The following is a 22,080-nucleotide window of genomic DNA, read 5'->3' on the forward strand; positions in this document are numbered from 1 at the left end:
GTAAATCGTTATTCATTTTAGCAGTGACTCGCTCTTGACCTATTTTTTTTTGAAGGGAAAAACATTTCTGTTGAAATTATGCTGGTATACAAACGTATACTAAGTGGGTTCACACACACAGCATGAAGGAAGAAGACTAACACGCTGACATTTAAGCGCAAAATACCAAAAAGATAAATGAAGGAATACTAAATTATTTACACATACATATAATGTGTGCATAATAACCACAAAAATACAAAGGGTGGACAAAATATTGGCTTTATCAAGATTTGTCAGTCATCCCATTTAGCCACCGTGACATCATCCTCGAAACCACAAAGGAAACTTCAGAGCAAACATGCTCCCGTTTTAAAACGATGAATATCACAGTGGAAGAAAGGGCAAATATTTCGGTTCTTCCTTGTCTTACTGCATTCATGGGGCACAGATTCATGGGTGACAAGGAACACTGAACTAAAACTGAAGCAAGCATTCTCCACACAAAAGTAAAATTTAAAAAAAATAAATCAGTGTTACTGAAACACATTATGTGCAAAATATTTCCAATGCATACCTTTATTAAGGTAATTTCAATAAACAAACACAGTACAAACAGTAGCATGGTGACATTGTATTTACACATCATATTACAAGCCACATCAGTTATATTACATTGATCAGTCCTCTTAAATACACACTGAACTCAGATTGTCACTTGGCAAATTCTGTTTTTCTGTCTTGTAAACTTAAACTTATTATAAGCCGAAATTTGCAAATCAAGCCCATTTCACTGACATATGATTAAAGTGCTGATTTGAAGGCAATTTAAACTAATCCTTGGTGGCGAATGTCAGCGGAGGACACAAGGAAATGTGCCTGATGGACACTGTTTGGTGTCTTTCGATAATGCTGCAGTGGTTTAGTCTCAGATGTAGAAGTAGTCAGAGGCTTCTTTGCCTCCTGTCGTTTCGTTCAGCTCTCTGTTTATTGATTCCTGCAGTGATCCGAGAGAGAACTCAAACACAGGACTGCCTTCCCCACTGGTGGTAACCTGCGGGATCTCCACATGAACATCCGAAGGTTCTGCGTCCACTAACTCCTCTCCGTCGCTGAGGCTCAACCTGTACGCGCCCTCTGTCTCGCTTGACGGTGAGACCAAGGCAATCTCCTCAGTCGGAGTGTCCGGCACTGCCGTGTCATCGGCTCCTTTGGAAGCCTTGACGGCGGTCATTCTGTCAATGTCTTGAATCAGTTCCTCGTTTTGCTCCCTCCACTGACGAAACTTTAAAGCTGTCAGGTCAGAGTCCTCCAAGATCTTATTGATCTGCATCAGCTCCGCCTCTTTAGCCTTGAGATTAAAAAAAAGAAAAGACTTTCAGTCACCATGTAAATATAATCAGATATTGAACTGTTAGATTCTGACTACCTGATAAGTCAATTCTCATTTCCTACATTCAATTAAAAAGATATAACAATGGGATGTCATCGAAAAAAGGTGAGCATTACATTATTATTACATTACTATTCTAAATCTAAATACATGACATCAATTAAATACAATTAAAGCCAAGGACATAGAGACTTTTGGTTGTGGCTGTGGCTGCAAGAGTGAGCTCCACCTGGTCAAAGCTACATTCATTGTATTTATCTGTTAGTAATTTCAACAGAGAGTGTGTGGTTGACGTGTCAGTATGAGGTCCTGATTTCTGTCTGACCCTGATTCACGTCCAGGATGCCCCATCTGCTCACCTTCAGTGTGCTCTGTAGGGCACGGAGGGTGTGCACCTTCTCATTGATGATCGGGTTCTTGCAGCGTTTAATGAACGACTTCCTGAAGTGGTCGTGCGTAAAAGGCTGATCATGACCAATCAGAGACACCCCTCCCTCCTTTATGTTGTTCAACATCATGCCCATTTCATCCACTGGCCCTCCTTTCCAATGGGGACAAAGACGCAGGTGGGGAGAGAAAGGAGAAGCAAATAAAAATGGAGGGACAAACGTGAAAGAGATGGAGTAGGGAAAATCGTTTAGCTATCCATCTGTGGATTCAATGGGTGAAGTGGAGAACGTAACAGGTCGGTTCATCATAAGAGGTCAGATTTTTTTTTGCCAAAATGCAGAAGCTCAGAAGAAAACAAGAAAGTCATACCTGCTACTTTGCTGCCCCCTGGTGAGGAATTTGTTGATTGCGCCTTTTTCACCTTCACCTTGGAGCGAGGCAGAGTGTTGGACTGGACTCTCTGAGACACAAGATGACACCGACAAATCAGAATGGTTCTCCGAATGGTGTGTGTGTGTGTGTGTGTGTGTGTGCTGACCTTGTGTCTTCTGCGTGGTGAAGGTGATCTCTCACTTTCTGATTCAGTCTCACTGACGCACTCTGTTGACCAATAAGCATTGAAGAGTTAAATGAAAGATCACCACAAGCATTTGATGTGCGGGTAGAAACGTAGCACACACTCAGCTCCTCTGACCATCCGTAACAACATGGCAGGGATGCACTAAAAAGCTCAGGAGGAACTGCAGGTTACCGTAGCAACCGTAAATTATGCTTTATTATCCATGAATAATTAATTTGACCTATAAAATGATCAAAACCAAGAAATTGCAAACATTATTGAACACCCTGAACAGGATCCAGAGAGGACATTGGTTATTTCCTTAATGAACAATGACATTTGTCTTGTGTATTTAAGTCACTTTTATTGTTTGAAATCACAAATGAAGTAAAAGTACAGATATTAATGGATATTTTTGATGAAGGAGAAGATTTTTTTTTTTGTCCCACCTTCTTCACAGTCTGGTCCATTTGGCTTCTTGTGCTTCTGTATGGCTGTGATGAGACAGTTAATCCACCTGCAGAGAAGGCAGTATAAGTTAAAGGTGATGCTATCGGACTTTACTTTTAAGTAATACATAGGATTGGAGGTTTATTGCTATCATTGTTATGGTAAACAGGAAAAAAACAGGATTCTAGTAATGGTAAAAGTGGAGTATAGGGGGCAGTGCAGACCAACACCTGTACAAGCACCACTATCATTTTAATGTTTGCATAAAATGAAAGAGAGAAGACCATTTTTTTCAGCTAATGCAAGGAAACTAAAACTGATCAGCTGTGTATCAAATGTAAGGCAGGCATCTTTTAACTGCCTTAGCTCATCTCTTTGGGTTCTTCAAAAATAAGAATAACAGAATAACAGCAAATAACAAGGCTGAACAAGTCTCCAGAAACAACTTACTTGCTCATATCACTGACATTTTCAACAGCAAAGAAGAAGTTCTGAAATTTCTGGTGGCACATTTTAAACACACTTGTAGGGAGACAGAAAAAAAAGAGAAAAGCAAAAACCACTTAGACCACTGGCTATATGAAACCACTGATGACATTTAAAAATGAAAAACATTAAAACATCATGTGCACATATTTTTTTGGCAGATGATACATTGCTTGAATTTATATGTAACAACCACTCCTTTATCATTAACTTTTTTTAAATTAACTTTCTGTCTGTTGATACAATCAGGAAAATAATCCTTACTGTTTCCTCTTGTGCTCTCCAGCGCTCTCTATGTTGTAGCTGGATATATTGACGAAACCCTCTGCCTTCTCATCCTGCAGAAAAACCACATATACCAAACAATCTGACTTGTAGTTGGGAAAAAATGAGTAAATTCGTTCGTGTTTCCATCTCTTTACCCCCACCTGTTGACTGGAGTACCAATAAAGCGAAGGCCCCTTGAGGACAAACCAGAAGCGCTGCCACTTCTGGGTGAGGAAGACGCTGCTCTCCTTCCTCTTCTTCCACAGCCAGCCATCACAGTCGGGTTGACTCAGCTCACGGCAGGACACGCGGCGGCGGCTCATAGCCGTCGACATTCCTACAAGACCAAAAGGGCATGAAGAGGAAGAGCGTGAAGCCAATTTTCATTTGTACTCTTACCATAGTGCTTAGTTTCCCTTTGTTTTACAGTGAAGGTTTTACCTTTTGTAGAATTCTTCTCTCTGTCTTTACTCCCCTAAAAAGAGAAGCAAATAGGGTGATCAAATCACGGTTTGATTCTGACTTAAACCTTTCTTTCTCATTGCGTGTCCCACCATTTCAGGGCAGGAGCTTATGCTAGCTGTATCCTGGTTGAATCCCACCGGCGAAGGACTTCTGAATGACCCAAATATCAAGGGGGAGGGACTCCTGGGTGATGGGGACCGGTCTTTTTGCAATCTTGGGGATAGCCTTGAAGTATCGAAACTCTCAAACTCTGCTGAGAAACACAAAAATGTCAGAAACAAACAGTGGAGAGAGACGAAGTTATAACTACCATTTCTACCAGTTAAAAACCACCTGTCAGCATCCAAATGTTTCTGTTTCAAAGTCCTGCCTTAAGAACTGAATCAACAGGCTAAAATTACAATTCCAGCACACAGCACTGATGACTCCTGAGAAGAGAAGACATCTCACCAAAGGCACAAAGACCACTTTGTGTTTCTTTACCTGACACTGACAGTCGTGAGAGCTCCCCCTGCTGGCTTTGGTCTGAAATTACAATTGGACTTTCCTCCAGCTCTTTGTCAGAGGCCAGCTCCGACTCCTCTTGTCCCGCAGGTTGCTGATTTATCTCTGGTCCGTGAATGGCTCTCCTGGAGTAGAAAACACAAACGCGCTGATGCCAACATCAATCAGTCGACTCACTGATGGCGCTTTCAGGTGTAAATAAAAGTCATGCTGCTCTGAAGAGAGACGGAACAACCTGTGCTGTCTTTTAAAGAGGTGAAATATGACTCAACATTTTAATACTATAAACTTTGTATTGGTTGTGTTTTTTTTCTTAGACTGGGGTTGTAGCATATCGGGATGTGACAGTACTATTTGCATACTTAATGGACCTCACATTGTCTACTCCCTCCATTGTGTGAGTCTGTCTGCTCGGCGTCAGCTCTCTGTTTGCATCACTCCTTCATTCCATCCTCCTGTCTCCCATTTTTTTCATATCCCCCCTTGTCTGTGTTTTTCCTTATCTCTCTAAAACTCCCTTATCTATTCATCTTCCACCTCATCCTTTCATATTCTCTCATTTCCAGTCAACTGCAGGTTGTGGTTGTACATAGTGGAATTTATAACATTTACAATGTGATTTCATCCCTAAACTAGCAGCAGATCAGAAAGGTCAAAAGGATTTTTTGGGGAGGTTTGATTCACTTGAGAAAATCCTCAGTTGTTGAGCAAACCGCACTTATGTCTACCCCCTTTTAAGAATTATTTTACTTTTAAACAAACACCATTTCATGTTCCCACAGGTTTTTTTTCGTATTGGCTAAAACGGACTTCAAAATTAAAAGTTCTGTGCTTTCTTGCCCAATGGCTTTGTATGATTTGTTTGACATTTCCACAATTAAAATGTTTTAAATATGAAACCTTATTAGTTTCAGTCATGTTCGCTTCAAGGTGTTTTTTGTTTTTTTTTAAGTCTTGCAACATTACTGCCACATACAGATGAGTGGCTTATAAATACAAAAAATGGCACACATTGCTCCCACTGGCAATCAAATTTGAGAAATTAGAACCGAAATCAAATAATATAATAAAATTCAATCTTGTTTATAATGATGTACAACACCATGACTATTACGTCTCTAATTTATGCTCTCACCTAAAAGACAGTGATCTGACAGAGGCTGCTACTCTTTCAAATATGGAGTGCCTGGGATTCTCCTCTTCTTCTTTTTCTTCTTCCTCCTCCTCTGACCTCTCTTCTCTCTCCTCTTCTTCCTCTTTCTGAAAAAGATTCAGCAGAAATCCAATCATGTTAGACTGCTTGTCATAAACATTATATGTTTTTGGTTTGTTCGAGGAAGCTGGAGCACCTGGAGAGACTGGTCAGGTCTGGATGTGAACCCAGAACCTCACTGTGACGTGACAGTGCTAACAAAGTGCTGCCCAATCAAGTAAACATGAATATTGTAGTTGCCATTCCCTTGAGTGGAGATAAGCTTAAATTATCCCTGACCTTTGCAGGTGAGAGCTTGACTGGATGTTTTTGTCCCAGTGACCCAGGAATCTTTTTCAGGACCAGGGTCACACTTCTGGGATTCTCCCGCAGCTTCTTTATGAGGTTTGCTCTGCTCCAACCCACCTGATGTGAAAAAAAAAATGACGAAGATCGTGTCATCAAACAGCAAATAATTGTGCAGGAGGCCATCTCACTGCATGCATGCAGTGAAATGAGAGAGTGGAACACACAACACGTACAGACTGCATGTAGTGAAACCCACCACAATCTGGTCGTTGACTTGAATCACTTCATCGCCAGCCAAGATCTTCACAAAGACATCAGGCGATGGCTAGAAAAGAACAGACAAGTCTAATAAATAAAAAAACCCAGAGTCATTCTAACATTTATTAATTAATACCATTCCTGATCCACATATAAGGGACTAGTCTTTGTTCTAGTGAAACTAGCAATGTTCCTGTCTGATTTCACGTAATTGTAGGCTTTTGTTCTGGGTTGCTGGTGGCCGATACTCTGAGGAGGAGAATAGACAACTGACAGCAATCTAGTTACCTTTGCAGCTGTGATACCAATCACAATACAACTTGTAAACAGTTGTGCATGAGATTGTGAGGATTGCTGCAAATTAAAACCATAACATGATGACATGCTTTAATGTTGATTGCCTTCAATTAAAAAAAAAAAAAGTTTCCCAGTGTGTTACCAAATTTAGATGTGGTTCACAGCACTGGTAGTATCCTCGTACATCATGGCTGCAGGACTGTGACTCAGAACTCAGATAAGGCTAAATTGAATTAAAGGGGAGTGATGGATCTTGATGGAGGTATGCACTCTACTGTCTGGTCTGGTTAATGTTCTGCTCTCTGATGCATTCAAAAGGTCAGACATCTCGACTCTCACAGACATACATGCATCAGCTTTGAGCTTTGCTGCTTAAATATCCCACAATACTTACTGAGGTGTGTAGGAAAATGATGAATACAGTTATAACGCTGAAAATTACAGAAAATGATTGGCTTGGGTGCCTGGCAGTTGCCTTATTTGTGCAAGCCGATTTGAGTGAACACAGAGCTGATTGTCCTCAATTATGGACACATTACACTACTAGCACACAGGTTGGTTTCTTAATTATACAGGTGTTTTCACACGTCTCCTGTTAGCAGTCAGACATAGTGATGTAACTGCAGCAGCAGAGGAGTGGAGGGTACAGTGCTTTGTTGTTCATGAAAAAACAACATCTGCAATTTCCCTTTCCCTTGGAGAACTGCCCTCACACACCTTTGAGAAGCCGTCCTCACACAAAGACGCCTCCATCACTCCTGAGTTTACTCATTATTCTGCTTATTCTCAGAAGATAATGTCTTTCCATGGGTTGACATTATTTGAGGGGAGAAGTAAAATCAATTAAACTATAGTTAATATCAACATACAAGCACATTCACTATTTTGAATCTAATAAAACACTCTGAACTACATTTCCCAGCACTTCTATAATTATCTCCTATGAAGATATCAAATTAAACCAGTTTATGCTTTTTAGTTTATATGCTTATAAAAAGAGAAAAACAGTTGCCTACTACTATAAACCCTAGCATTACTAGGAGTAAAATGGAAAGTTCTTTGTTGGTTATAACTGTAAAAGAAGTCATGATGTGTTTGGGACTTCCTTTTTATGAACAGTTTGCATATTTGTAGTCTGAAATAGATATTTATTAGTGCAAAGTATTTGTACAAGGACTCACTTTGTTTTCGATTTCAAACTAGTGAAGAAAAGAAAGCTGGCATCTAAAAATAAAATTTCACACCAAAGTTTCCCTCTTCAGTTCATAACTCCATAAAAAATTAATCCAAATTAAAATTTCATACTTAGACTGTGGAGAGCTCGATTCACGGCAGAGAAAGACATCCCAGTGTGCCCATTCACACAACAAATAAATTATTTTTGTTGCCAACACAGACGAGAGTTTATGAAAAATGAAAAACTGGTAATTCTTTTTTCTTTTTTGCTCCTCACAACTAAACACACGCTCCGGGTTCCTTCTCCAGGAAACACCCAGAAGGAACATGTGAAATATGTATTTGGCAGCCCTAAATCTGAGAGGAGATGAATAAACAGTAACAAGACATGACTGGTTGAAGAAATGAAACACCGTAAGGATTTTTAGGATGTCCTCTCAGGGGGCTTTTGCAAAAAAAAAAAAAAAAAGCAAGCTATAATTGAAGTCTAACTTTTGGCCTGGAGTTCAAGATGTGTAAATGTTTAAGTCATGCGCTCCTCAGAGAACTGGCTAAGAGCACTAAGACGTCAGCCACAGCTATCTCTGTGTGGCTGGACAGCAGGAGAATAAATGAGAGCGTCTGACCTCAGCAGCTGTTCCGGTCACATAGTGGGTACTGGAGCCGGTGGACGTCACCTCAATCCCCTAAGACAGTGACAAACAGATGGATGTTAAACATATTTGAACCTGCAATGTCGAAAAGATTCCTAATCATGGACTCATAGCTGTGTCCTCTTGCAGCCACCAAAGATATGTGGATGCCTGTGGTGGCTGCAGCAAACCCCAATGGATGGTTCAGTCTGGAATTACCTTCCAGACAGCCTTGATAGATTATTTTTAATCATATTAAATAGATATTACATGGCTAGAAAAATTAATATTGAAATTTAATTCAATTTAGCGTTCATAAACTTTCATTAAAGCTTATCCTGATGGTTAATTAGATACATTTTTATACATAAATGACAATTAAACTTGTTCACATGTTCAAACCAATGGTGTCTTGTATTTATCAAATGTGCATTGGAGAGATAAAGAAAGGTGTTTCCACAGTGATAATGTAATATTTTGTATTTCTACTCTGTGGCTAGAATGAATCTAAATTTGAGAAAAATTCAGGAATAAAACGTAGCTTTCACGTTTAGAATTTAATGACATGAACAATGTAATGTTTTACATATATTTTATTATTTTATACATACGTATGCTACTTAAAAACATACCTACAGTCCCTTCCTTTTCCTTATATATTTATTTAATTCCCATTATTTTCCTTTTGAAATCTGACCTCATCTAAGGTGACGATGGTCCAGTCAACCCCTGATTTTGTTCTTAGCTGTTCAGCACATCTGTACAAATTATCGTCCCCCAGTGTGAAAATATTGCAAAGATTTCACGAAAGATTTTTCACACCTGCACCTGGCAAGATACAGATGCAGCCATGCAAACAAATGAACACTTTATTTGTCTCAGAGGTGATGAAGTGGAGCATGTTTGCTTTAACACATTGGAGATGCGTAAAAAGGCCAATAGAGGGAGACTGTAAAATGCAGCTATTATCCAACATGAACTACTTGTACCGAAAGGAAAAGAGGAAGCAAATTGGTATCAAACAAAAAAAATTCACAGCTATTTAGTTGTAAGGACACAAAATGATATGTAATAAGCAAAAAAAAAACCCTAGCTCCACATCCCGAATAAAGGCTGAGGCCTTAGGAGGAGGTAGGAACAGAAAATTATATGCAATGAACAACGAGATGAGAAAGAAGATCTAACAGAGAATAAAAAAATACAGGGTACAGGAGGAACCTTCACTGAGAGGAAAGAAGAAATGTGTGGAAACAAATTATGTCAAATTCATGCAGAGAGAGAGAACTGTTTGAGGCACTTTTAAAAGGATTTTATCAATAAGAAACATTTGTTGATTCTTTTTTTAATTAATTAATTTTTTAATGAAGTTGCTCCCAACTGCATGATTTGACTCGATATTTTTTGCTTGTATCTATGATAGAATTTCGTTAAAGCTGTTGGTTGGAATAGTTGTAATTTAATTTTTTTTATGGGAGGAAGGGAGATGTTGCACACGTAAAGAAATGAACAAATGCTATTCTTCCAAAATTAATAAACAGAGCTAAAGGAATTCTTATGGGTTGTGATTATGACTGGATTTGTCATATATCTTCAGCATTTAGGATGCAGTTTGGAAACGTTCACTGGAATTTTACTCATCACGGGGAGAAAATACTGAACGAATGACTGAATATAATTTATTTGTCAGAAAGTTATTATTCACACGTTATAACAATATCATAATGGCTGTAAAGTATTTTTAATGACTGACGGCACAGGCATGAAAGGTTGGGAGGCTTTACCAGCTGATCACCAGGCGACACGGGCACCAGGTCGACACTCTCCAGCTGAGCGGTGTTGGTGAGAAGCACCTCAGAGCTGGAGTTCAGGATGTCATCACACACGGCCACCAACTGACGACACTAGAGGATGAGACAAAGCACTGGCAATTATATGTGTCTCATACAATCCTTAAAGGTCAAGTGTGTCTGATTCACTGGGATCTGGGGGTGAGGTTGCCTCTTCCTCTAAAAACATGTCTGGTTTGTCTGTTCTGAGCTACTAAATGAGCCTTGCTCATTAGAATGACTGAAAGCACAAGAGATTCTTAGCTCCAGGTTATTACACACTCCTGAAAAGCACAAACATGAGTGTTATGCTCCACCTCTGCCGATACAGATTCCTTAAAATCCTACGTACAAAAACATACCTACCTATACCAAAATAAAGTAGGCAAGAACATCAATATTTGGCGCACTCACCACAGATATGATATCCTTCTCCTTCTCATAGACGGTGATATCCTGTTAAATGAGTGAAGACGCATTAGGTACATCAAAACAAAGCAGAGCAACATGATAAGGAAACAGCAGCGAGTTTAATACGGATTTGTGGCCGTGGGACAAACTGACTCAAATCTCATGTTCCATTTCCTCTACTCAGTACGAGTGGGGAAGTGAAAGGCAAACTGGTAGAGTGAGACACTTTGATGGTATTTCTTACCATAGCTGTGGTGAATAAATAAATAAACAAACAAACAAATAAATAAATAAATAAATAACAGGAATGTGACAGAATCATAGTCGTGTTTAATTTCTTTTTACCCCAAGAGTTAATTCTCCACAAGCACACGTGTGGACACTTTATATGAACATGCACACAGATACAAAGAATCAGTAGCCGACGTCACAGTCACAGTCTAAAATCAGTTGGTTGGAACTAAACTCTTTTATCTCTGGCTGGGATAAAGGAGTTGACCTTACAGGCACTGATGCTGACTGTGATGAAATACGTTGGAAGACAAAACGTCACTGCATCACTGAATAGAATCTATGTTACATGCCTTTGCTTCCTAAGTTAAGTTGCAAAAGAGTGCTGGTGGAAAGAGAAGGAACTGCAGAGGGAAATTAATCCCTGTGAAATGTAAGAGAGGATCAACAGTGAACACGATTGGATTTCTGTGCTAATTAAAGGCTGTGGGACTTTGGGAGGGGTATGACTGAGAGAGGTTCGGGTCAGTTCAGCTCATCTGCTGATTTGCTGCTGTTTCCCTCTGGGGAATGTAAGCCTATATGCTGGATAGACAGAGAACCTATGATAGATCGATTTACACAACAAACTCCTAAAGGTTGGGTGTAAATACCTAAAGATATTCAGATCTTTATCTTGATCCCTACTCAAGCAGAGAATTGCCACAGCTATACGCTATAAGAATGTCTAATGCTAAGTTCGTTAGCTGAGAACGCAAGACTCTTTATCTGTTACAGAGCATTCATTAAAGTACTCTGAAATTCCAAAATTCAAATTCATAAATCGTTATTTCTGTTTATTTATTTAATTTTTTTTCAATATTTTTCAATGTCATGTAGAAAATTAAATGACTACAGGCAGTCACTCTACCATCAAAACACTTAACCAGAATTTCAACAAGCAACTCGCTAAAAATACAACCGCGGCTGAGGCTGCGACCTTCATCTGATGGATTGTTATTGCACCGTCAAAATATTAGCAGTGTAAACAGATGTGTGTAAATTAGGCTGTAAATAGATTTAGGATTATTTGCAGAAAATGAGAGAAAACAACAAGTTCACAGCCACAACGGCAACAACTTTGCTGATTCACAATTAACTCAACAGCTAATTGCTGATATGTTACAGTCAATGTTGTGCTTAATTCAGCTTTTTTTATGCTAAATTATTCATTTCGACTCATTCATTCATCTTCCTGACTGCTTCTCCCGTTTTTGTGGGTCACGGGGGTTGCTGGAGACTGTCCCAACTAACATGGGCGAGAGGCAAGGGACGCTCCGAGCGCGACGCCAGTGGACTTTGGATATTCATTCCCAAAGTTATTCATGCAAATTCACTCCTAATTGGCATGAATAATCAAGCTGAGGCCTTTAATTTAAGTATTGATTGAACTAAGGATGACTTGGTTTTAGTTATTAAAATCTATCTTGTGGGATGTATTTGTTATTTACAACACATTTAACTGTTAATAGTAGTAGCTCTGAATGGCAGATCCAAAGGTGATCTTTACTACTGGCAGAAGTAAATAAAAAAACACAGCAACATGTGGAGTCTCTAATTCACGTTATCGACACAGTGTCACTGAAGGCATCCACATAACAGGCAAAACTCCTCATACTGTACTTTTTTTTTTTTAACCCTGCCCGAATAGGAAGCATGACATTTACATGTTGGAGGGAAACAGGTCCACTTGTGCACTAAAAACGAACATATGTGCCATCATTTAGGTGCCATGGGAAACCAGGACTGCAGACCTGAAACCAAAAGGCTCACCACTGTTTCCTCACTAAGGGCAAGTTTGATGCACAAAGACACTGTTGAGTTTGTCATACGCAACCACAAGTGCATGTAAACCTAAACACTCTCTGAATTGAAGGGATTATTTAACAAAAGTCAAGCGTCCCCAACAGCCTCCAGCACAACTGAAGAACACAGGATTTACAGAGTGTCAGCGGCTGTAGAGATGAATCGTTTCAGTTGTTCGACGACTAAAGCAGCCCAAGGTGATAGAAAACAGCATTTTCTTGCATTTCAGGGGTGGATTGATTCTTACAGAAGAATTATAATTTCTTTATATAGAACCTACTGACCTGTTCTGTGCCAGACAACAGCTTAAAAATCACAGACTGGCATTCAAGGTTGACCTTTAACTCCACAATTTGTAGCGATAGCAGTTACATATTAGCCACAACTGTACTGCAGTCCATCAATAAATAGTAGACAATACCATACTGAATGTGCTAAGGTTTAGGTTCTCTTTATAGAAATGTTGACAAAAAAGGACAAAACTCCTTCAGAATACTCTTCCCTCTTCCCGCAAAGTACAGTAAATGAACCTGCACCCCCTTCACTGGATCAGAAGAAAGGTCTTGTGTTGTTCTAACTTGGCTCGATCAGGTGGTGAACTGTCTTTACAGCGTCACTCTGTGCCTAAAATCTGTCCTCTAACTAGTGGTCTGGGACACAGAAACAAGCTATTTTGACGCTTTGACGTTCTTTTAAAAATGCAGACGAGCAGAAACAAAGGTGTGTGTGGGCACTTACTGATTAGAAGTCTCTCTCTTCATACTTGGACTACAGCTGTAGATACTATCTATTTGACACCGTGTCTCAGACCCACTATAAAAAGACTGGAAGACACCACTGTGATAACACACTCCTGCTTTCTATCCATATTAAAGGCCTTGCTTTAAACTGTACCACTTCTCCCAAAGTCATATTTCCATTCTGCATTACAATATAAAACCTCATTTCCTGCAGCCCAAGGTAAAATTAAATCCTGTGATAGCAGGGAGACGTTGATCAATGCTTCTTTAACAAGTATTTCACAGTTTTGAATATGTCCTTCTCCGTAAGTATATTTTTCTACCAACAAAAAACCCCATCATATATTAATATTTTGAACTTCAAATGTTAAATACCTGAACTGGTTGGAGGTAAGCTTTACTTATTCGTGGTTCAAAATATCACATTTTCTTAAGATCAAAAAATATTTAAATACATAGGCCTTACGTGTCTAGACTCAATATGAACTAACATACCTTAATAGCATCCAAATTCACAGTTGGAGCTTTTTTCTTCCTTGTCTCTCTATCTTGCTCAGTTGGCTCAAAGCACACTGAGCAAAACAGACTTGACAACTCCGGCATCGGGTCCTGACAACACCAGCTGACTACTGACCTTGATTACCCTCAGGGTGCGTGGAGCAGCACCCAGACGCTAAAAGAGCTTCCAAAAAACAACAGCGCCTTCTGTCGTGTGAAGGGTTTGATGTATCTTCCATTGATAAGGACATGAGGCCACGTTGTCTTGACAGCCGTGACAGGGGTCACGCATGATCCAAGTATCTGTTAGCCAGAGGCAAATCTAAAGATGCCGTGATAATGACTGTGTCTGTGTGTGTGGGCGCTACACTGCTGAGGACGAGTGTGTGTGACGTGATTACATTTTACAGTACATCCTACAAGTGGGTGTAAATGTGTTTTCCTAGAAAGCCCCCGCCTCCAGACTTATAATGCTGTGATGACAGTTGAACTGACAGATGAGGCCTTCAACCACGTGTGCATTTCTCATTTTCTCCTGCCACAAACGGATGAACGGCCTCTCAGCTGTCCAAAACTGACCTTTTAGAGCACATGTAAAGGTTTTCTTAATTAATAACTGACCAGAACCAGTCAAAACAGATGCTGAGCAAAGCCCAACCACTCCTAACGCTATGAAGTAATTCAAACTGTTGTCCCTGTGATGCTACTTCATTATTGACAGTAAGTCATACCTTTACAACACCTGCGTGCACAAATACAAGTTCAAAAACAGGAACTGAGCGAACAATAGACAGACATGACCAATCCATGATCATCCTCTGAGAGGGACCAACGACAAAAGCAGCAAAGTTTTTTTTAATTTTTATAAATTGTTAATCCCTCACCCGGTGCCACACGTCTGAGTTAACAGGTCGCAGTGTGATTCACCTCCCTCAGAACCAACAAGCCTGAAAACTCTGAAATCCTCACTGCCTTCCTTCGTCTCTGGCCCACAAGAGTAATATTACTGTTACTACACACCAACGCACAATTCTCATTTGTCACTTTACCACCCAGTAGACCTGTTCTACCACTTTTCCCCATGGGTCTTGAATGACGTTTGGAAGATCTTTAACATCAAATAAAATAAAATCTTATAAGGTATAACCAAGAAATAAAGAATAAATCCAGTGGTGCATATGAGCTGTCAAGGAACGTATAAAGCCAGTAAATCACTTTGTGGAGATTTATCCGAGTAAAGAGGTGAGAGCTGTACCTGTCGTGCTGGGCAGGCGTCCAGAGAAGACTACAGGGGACTATTTATAAACTCCACTGAATACCAAGCATCCTCTTTCAACCACTTTCTACCTCTGACTTAACTCTCTCTAATTCTCTGTCTCCCACTGTCTATCTTAGTTTTCCCTATCTTTCCACGCCACTTGGTTCAGGCTTTTATCTCATAAGTCACTGCAGCATCCGATTCGGTAGTTTCGGTCTGTTGGTCCTTGCCGTTCCCAGAGCGACCTGCACTCTGCCAGGAATCAAAAAGTCATTCAACAGTTGAGCCGCAATCCCTTCCTCTTAGTCTCCACCTTCTTTCTCAGCCTTCTCCTTTGCTTCCCTCCTTCCTCCCTCCCTCCCATCCTCCCCAAGGCAGACATTACAACATATCCAGGCCTGTCTCTCATACTACCTGTGCACATTTTTCAGCTACAATTACATTTATCCAGTTACCAATTGTCCTTATTGTCCCATTTCTTTCACACATTTTCACACTAATACAGGACTAAACAAAGAAAATCCAGTTGTCTTATCAGGTGATTCTCTCAGCGAATGCGTCTTCAAGGAAGAGCCGCCTCCAAGTATGCCAGGAATGCAAAGATAAAGAATACGCTAGCCCAGCTAAGCTGAGGAGCAGGGTGTATGGGTGTGCGCTTGTTTTTCCCATTTTAGGGTTTCAGCTGGAAAAGAACAGAAGCAACGACACCAGAGGATGTAGTTCCTCTTCTAGAAATGTGGTTCCTCCTTAGATAAAACACCTCATGTTTTAATGAAGGTGGAGCGTAAATTAATTGAACTATTCTTTCAGTTTGCATGAAAACACCAGTTTACATGAGAAACAGTTGAACTATGTGAGTTATTTTTATTATTGTTAGTCACAAGTTTCATGAAACCAACCTTGTGGACAATGTCTCCCAATTCTTTGCAGCAGATGAATATATTTTTGCTTGTAGTGTTGCCACTAAAAAACTGATATCTGGAAAGACAAGGATTATATTGATTATATATTAATATGTTTGGACACAAAAGGGAGAGACTTACTGCAATTTAGTGTATTGAGTGATTTCACAGTGTTACTAAAAGCAGGAAAGACAAATTAGGGATCTGAGAAATTCAACAGGTGTCAGTTTTAGTAATAAGGAAGAACATTTAAAGAGCAAATACAATCAATGATTAAAAAAATAATATAAATTGGAGAACAATTGGCAGCTTTTAATGTCTAAGGGTTAGATGGGCCCTTCTTTACTAACCTGTTGAGCAAAGAGAAGAGTCCTTTGGCAGAAGTGATGAGTTCCACCACAACCTGTAGAACGCCAGCGGGCATCTTGGTGGTGGTGCGTCCGTCATAGCTGTTGAGGCGCCAGCGGCCCTGGATGCCCATCTGAAGCGTGTGAGAGATGGCACGCATCTTCTCCGTCAGGCAGCGCAGGTTCTCACCGCCGATACCATATGTCTGGAGAGAAAACACACGCCAACATACACCGGTCACATGCCGCATATTCTGTCACAGTCAATTCAAAACCCCTCTGTCTACCTATACCTATTCAGCTCTTCATTAAAAGTAGAAGCCTTGTGCTTAAAATACTGTGATCATCACATCACTGATCTGATTCCTTGTAATTCTCTGTTGTTCACATCCTGACCACATGTTTATTACTCAACAACTCCCTCTCAAATGCATGTCCAGCAAACAATGTCTTTGTAAAAATTCTGGAGAAAGCCTGGGCTGATTAGGACAAATGGCATTCACCCCACTTTGGATAACATCCAGGTCTCAAACCTAAACATCAGATCAAATTTATTAGTAAACTAAAAACAAGCCTCTGTGTACCTATATTAGACAGTTATCTACCCACAATGCAAGGAGACTGAACATTAACACCGCCACACAAGATCTGCCTTAATGAAACATAACGGTGACATGAAGAATATGTCACCCCGTCAAAATAATCCTCACATTCCAGCCAGGGAGGTGGAGTTACAGTCATTTTCAACCCCAGATTATTAATCAGTCTTCAAATATGTTCTCAACTGTAATTCATTACAAAACTTTGCTCACAGTCTGTCATTCCCAACATAATTTTTTTTTTTTACAGCCAATCGCATTTTTGTTTTCTGTTTTGTGCCTCCAACAGATAAAGTCACTGATGTAGGTAATACCATACCAATACAATGGAATTCATTCTACATAAATACCATTGTATTCATGTAGAATACAATGATCTTGACACTTCCTCATTAGTAGGTTTTATTGGTTTAAGCCTGACCATAAACTCTGTTTTAATCAACCCCTCAACATTGTTCTCACACATGGCATTGAAATTGAACATTTAACAATCTTACCTCAAAATTCTTGTTAATTATTCAAAAACATTTGAATTTATAATTTTCAAACTCACAAACTAAACCAAATAATGCAAAAATTAAAACAAAATACGAATGAAAATGACATCGAACTAAACTGGAAGAGTTTTATTTCGCCTGACAAGGGAATCCTAAAATACACAGGGTGGCTCTCTGCGATGTCAGAGCAGCCTGTTACTGAGGATGAAGGGAGGACAACAGGAACAACTCAGGTTTCTTTTCAGCAGTGCTAAAGCTGAGAGAAAGCCCTAGCTCTAGTATTCCTATGCTGATCAGCAGTAATGCATTGATTATCTGGTGATAAAATCCTACTTATTAGAGACAAAACACACAAAACTTAATACAACTATAAGACCCAGTTACATATTTATTTACCTGGACTTTCTGCAGCCACCTTCCTTTAGTTTTTCATCTAAACCAATAAACAGTCTTCGTGACCCCACCTCAGCTTAAAGCTGTTTCACCCTGAGTTAAGTCTATTCTACCCCATATCATCAATCAGTCCTTATTAACAGGCTGTCTGACTACCAGTTATATTACTAGGAAACATTCCATAGATTTCTAATGTCATGCACATGACACAATGAAGCCAGATTAATCTAAACAGACTTCAGACATCTCTTAATAACATAAAAACCTGAATGACATCACTTTCCAATACTTAAGCCAGACTAATCTAAATTCATTGTTTGGGGCTTCAATTGAGTCTCTGACGTAAAATCACTCAAATGCAGACAGAGTCATTGATTTTATTGTATTCATTATTTACTGATTGCTTTGTTGCTATTTCCTGCAATACAGCTGTCCCAATAAGTCTCTAAAGGCTCTTTGTCTGAACCAAAATGCTGCAGATAATGTATATCCATTAATAGCTTTTCTGCATTTGCTGTCTTTAAAAACCAGAATAGAATTTGAAATCCTTCTTCTGCATTAAGCCATTAAAAATACATTGTGCACAATCACCCCACCAAAACAATACACTCCCAGGATGCTGAGATACCTGTAGTGCCTAAAGTCTCCAAAAAAACAAACAAACAAACCCCCAAATAGAAACCAAAGTCTGTAGTAATGAGTCCATTCACCAGTGGAAGACTCAATCTTCCTGTTTCTATGCTTTAAAGAGTACTGTAGGCATTTCATAGAACCTGTTAAATCATATTATTATCACGTCATTATTACTCTCGTTGTTAAAGGATGTGATTCACTGATACATTCAATAGACAACTGTTTGAAAGATCACAGCGATGCAGCTTTATATATTCCCTGCTTTTCCTCCAATGTACCATCAGGCATCAGGGCCACTTAGCCAAAATGAAAACACAATCTCACAGAACAGTCATGCAATTAATCCTCCCTACATGAGCATTATAATGTTCACAATTTATTGGAACTGCTTTCGAGAGGTGTTGATTCAACTTTATGATCATACTAGAGGCTCCATTTTTATTACAATAGAGAGAGGAGGTTTTATCATTGACTGAATATCAGAGATGACTCTCACATCAAACAGCAGCACAGGACAAAAAAACAATCCTCACAGAGTGAGACATCATCTATCTTTTGCTTGTCAATACAGTTTCCTGTCCAGTAGAGACGAAACTCAACCACCAGCGAAGAAGGAGCTTGAATTGATGGTCGAGGGATTTGGTTTTGGCTGGCTTTGTTATGAACATCAACCAGCCAGAATCTTTCTTTGTAGACAAGTAGCCATGAACATTTCATAATCTTACCAATGCTTGAGTTTTTAATTGTGTCAGCAGCATATACTAGAATGTGTTTGGTCTGTTCCATGTGAGTGTCTGATGGTTGTTTCATCATGAATAAGCTCAGTGTTAGCGCTTCACGGAGCATCAAAACAGAGACAGTAGCAACAGACACACTAGTGTCTATAGGCCTGCAAAATCTACTCACATTCAAAATATACTTTATCTGTTGATAAAGTATATTTTTCTTTTCTAATGCTCATTTACACAGACTTTGGGTGAAACCCTCAACAATTTTTCCACTCAGATCGAGTAAACAACAAGCAGTTCAACCAGCCTGACCTTTAGACCCCAAGAGCTGAAACCCTCACTGTTACTGTCCCACTTTATTAGCCCTTGTGATGAAACACACAAAGACACACACACACACATGCACACGCACACACACACATACACACATTCGCTATGTAAGTGTTCTCGTGGGCTCGTAAGTGGGCTCGTTCTCCGTCTGTAAATGATGCATCCACAAGTCCACCAACACAGAGTATGCAGTCAAGGTAGAAAACACACACACACACACACACACACACACACACACACACACACACACACACACACACACACACACACACACACACACACACACACACACACACACACACACACATTCACTATGTAAGTGTTCTCAAACTCCTTCTAAAATAGGACAGGAAAGAAAATGAATCCTGCAAAGGGGAGACTGTATAACAAGAAAGCAAGTGTGATTTTAGCCAACAACAAAATTTGCATGTTGAGCGTTAAGCAAATGCTCTTGTGATAAAACTGCTTTTTTTTTTAACAGTTTAAGCATAAATAGTGATGTTTGCCAGAAAAAATAAGATAAATATTTTAGTTTTTCTAAGCTGCTTTGTTGTTACTGCGACATGTTCCATTTTAAAAGTGGATGTGAACGTGCAGCTATGATCAAACTGGTCACTTGTAGATGAAGGTCCTGAGTGTACGTCAGATTTGAAACAATAAGAGGCAGCTGAGGATTCTGGATTCATCCAAAGTGACATTACTTTGCATTAAGATCAGGCACCATCAACGCACAGTGGTGGAATAAATACATTACTGTCTTCAAATATCAGAACATATACAACATCACAGCAAGATAGGAGGATGACTGCTCAGCAAATATCCAGAGAACACACACACACACACAGCATGCAGCCCCTTGGATACACTGCTATGGATACACACTGTACACAAACACGATTCTGCGTTCGCCCTCACCAGAGAGCAGAGCTTCTCCACAGCCTCCAGTATGAGCTCCTGGTGCCCAATCTTATATACGCCCAACTTTTCCAGGTCATGAGAGGTCAACTGGAGCAGATCCAGACCTGATAGACGCCAATCAGAGACCGGGTACTGGTGCAGGGGGGCATCCAGACCTGGAAGCAAGACACAAAAGCACATATATGCTGATTTATTCATATGCAATATTCTAGTATGAATGGGAATCCAACATAGACGTCGAGTCATGTAGAGGCAGATTCAGGAGGAGTATAACCTGGGTATGACTGCAGATGATCTCTTTTGACGAAACATTACACTATCATAGAAAATAATACGCCAATGAAAATAAAAATTCCCAGCCTAGGATAACTCATAACACTGCACCACAGTGTAAAATTTAATTTTATGTCTCTGTGAATAGCAACAAGATTTTAAAAAAGTTAATCTGAGATGGCCTAAATGGAGATCATATTTTTCATGAACTACCAAAAGATTAACAGGTGACTTTTAAATGCTAGAAACAGACTTCTTGGGTGACCGATTTGGGTGTTACTTAACTTAAGAGGAGGCAGATCTGAGTAAATTACAGTGACATCATTAGCGATACAATCAATTAGTGACAATCGATTGAATAGATTGACTATAATAAGTCACTTGCAAAATGCACAGTAAATACTATACATATAAATACATATATCATATAAAAATAATACTTAGTAATTAAAAGCACTTAAAAATAAAAGCACAAACTACCTCAGTTCACTGTCCTAAATGTTTTATTACATAGGATAAAAAGTGAATAATTTATTTACATTGTTTAATAAATCACAAATACTGACCTTTAACTCTGATTTAATATAGATTAAGAAGCGGTTGGAAATAGTACAGATTAGGAGCAAATTATTCCCTCTTAAATGTAAAATTAGAGTACCTTATGGGGGCCAATAGAACGGAAATAGGCTCCCTGAGGACCAGATCTACCTAAAACCCTACTTAAGTCCAGCATCGGCTGCCCACTCGTGGCCGACAGGCCGTGATATGTTCCATGTAAAACAGCACATGAGCGCATAAATCCATGCACCGTGCGCGACAGTGGGCAGTGAACTCTCCGTGGGGTGTGTGACTCTGAGCCAGAGGAGATATAAGTAAATCAGTCCACACAACGCGACATATTCTGATCACAACAAGTAGGTTGTAGTTTCTCCCTGCGCGCAGGCCACTTCCTCATTCCACCTCCACCTTTCACTTCCAAGCGGATTTGTGCGGCGACTCTATTTTTGACTCTCCCGTCCGAGCCAAAGTACCTGAGAGGCGATCAAAGGCGTAAGAGGACAAGTGCAATATGTTGCTCACCTTGGAGCCACTGGCTGACTCGCTCCTCGCTCCACGACGTGATCGGCTCCATGCTCGGAGTCCTGGTGCAGTCGCTCCTTCAGCTCCCAGCCGTCCTGGCCGATTTCTACCTCTCAGGACTGCAGGAAGCAGGAAAAGTTGATCCTGATTTGGAGTCGGACGATGACGAGTGGCGGTCCTACCCACAGGTACAGGTAAGAGTCACACAGGTAGG

The 22,080-nt window shown here is 39.8% G+C and overlaps 1 protein-coding gene across 2 annotated transcripts; it reads right to left on the reverse strand.

Annotated features, from left to right (window-relative positions):
- Positions 1-245: 245 nt before the first annotated feature.
- On the reverse strand, positions 246-22,080 carry cnksr1 (connector enhancer of kinase suppressor of Ras 1). Of its 2 annotated transcripts, none has more exons than XM_068338097.1 (21): positions 21,867-22,080; positions 20,511-20,668; positions 16,419-16,621; positions 16,066-16,144; positions 10,598-10,639; positions 10,139-10,258; positions 8,352-8,411; positions 6,251-6,319; positions 5,986-6,111; positions 5,629-5,753; positions 4,473-4,618; positions 4,079-4,239; positions 3,966-3,999; positions 3,686-3,861; positions 3,522-3,595; positions 3,222-3,293; positions 2,771-2,838; positions 2,301-2,362; positions 2,132-2,222; positions 1,732-1,913; positions 246-1,330 (listed from the first exon to the last, which is right to left on the reverse strand). In XM_068338097.1, exons 1-21 carry the CDS (start codon positions 21,916-21,918, stop codon positions 908-910), a joined length of 2,523 nt encoding a protein of 840 aa, XP_068194198.1. In that variant the 5' UTR covers positions 21,919-22,080; the 3' UTR covers positions 246-907. The 2 variants fall into 2 exon arrangements, with proteins under 2 accessions (XP_068194198.1, XP_068194197.1); XM_068338096.1 differs by having other exon boundaries at positions 4,079-4,242.

Source organism: Antennarius striatus, chromosome 17 (genome assembly GCF_040054535.1).
Source record: "Antennarius striatus isolate MH-2024 chromosome 17, ASM4005453v1, whole genome shotgun sequence".
Taxonomy (NCBI): Eukaryota; Metazoa; Chordata; class Actinopteri; order Lophiiformes; family Antennariidae; genus Antennarius; species Antennarius striatus.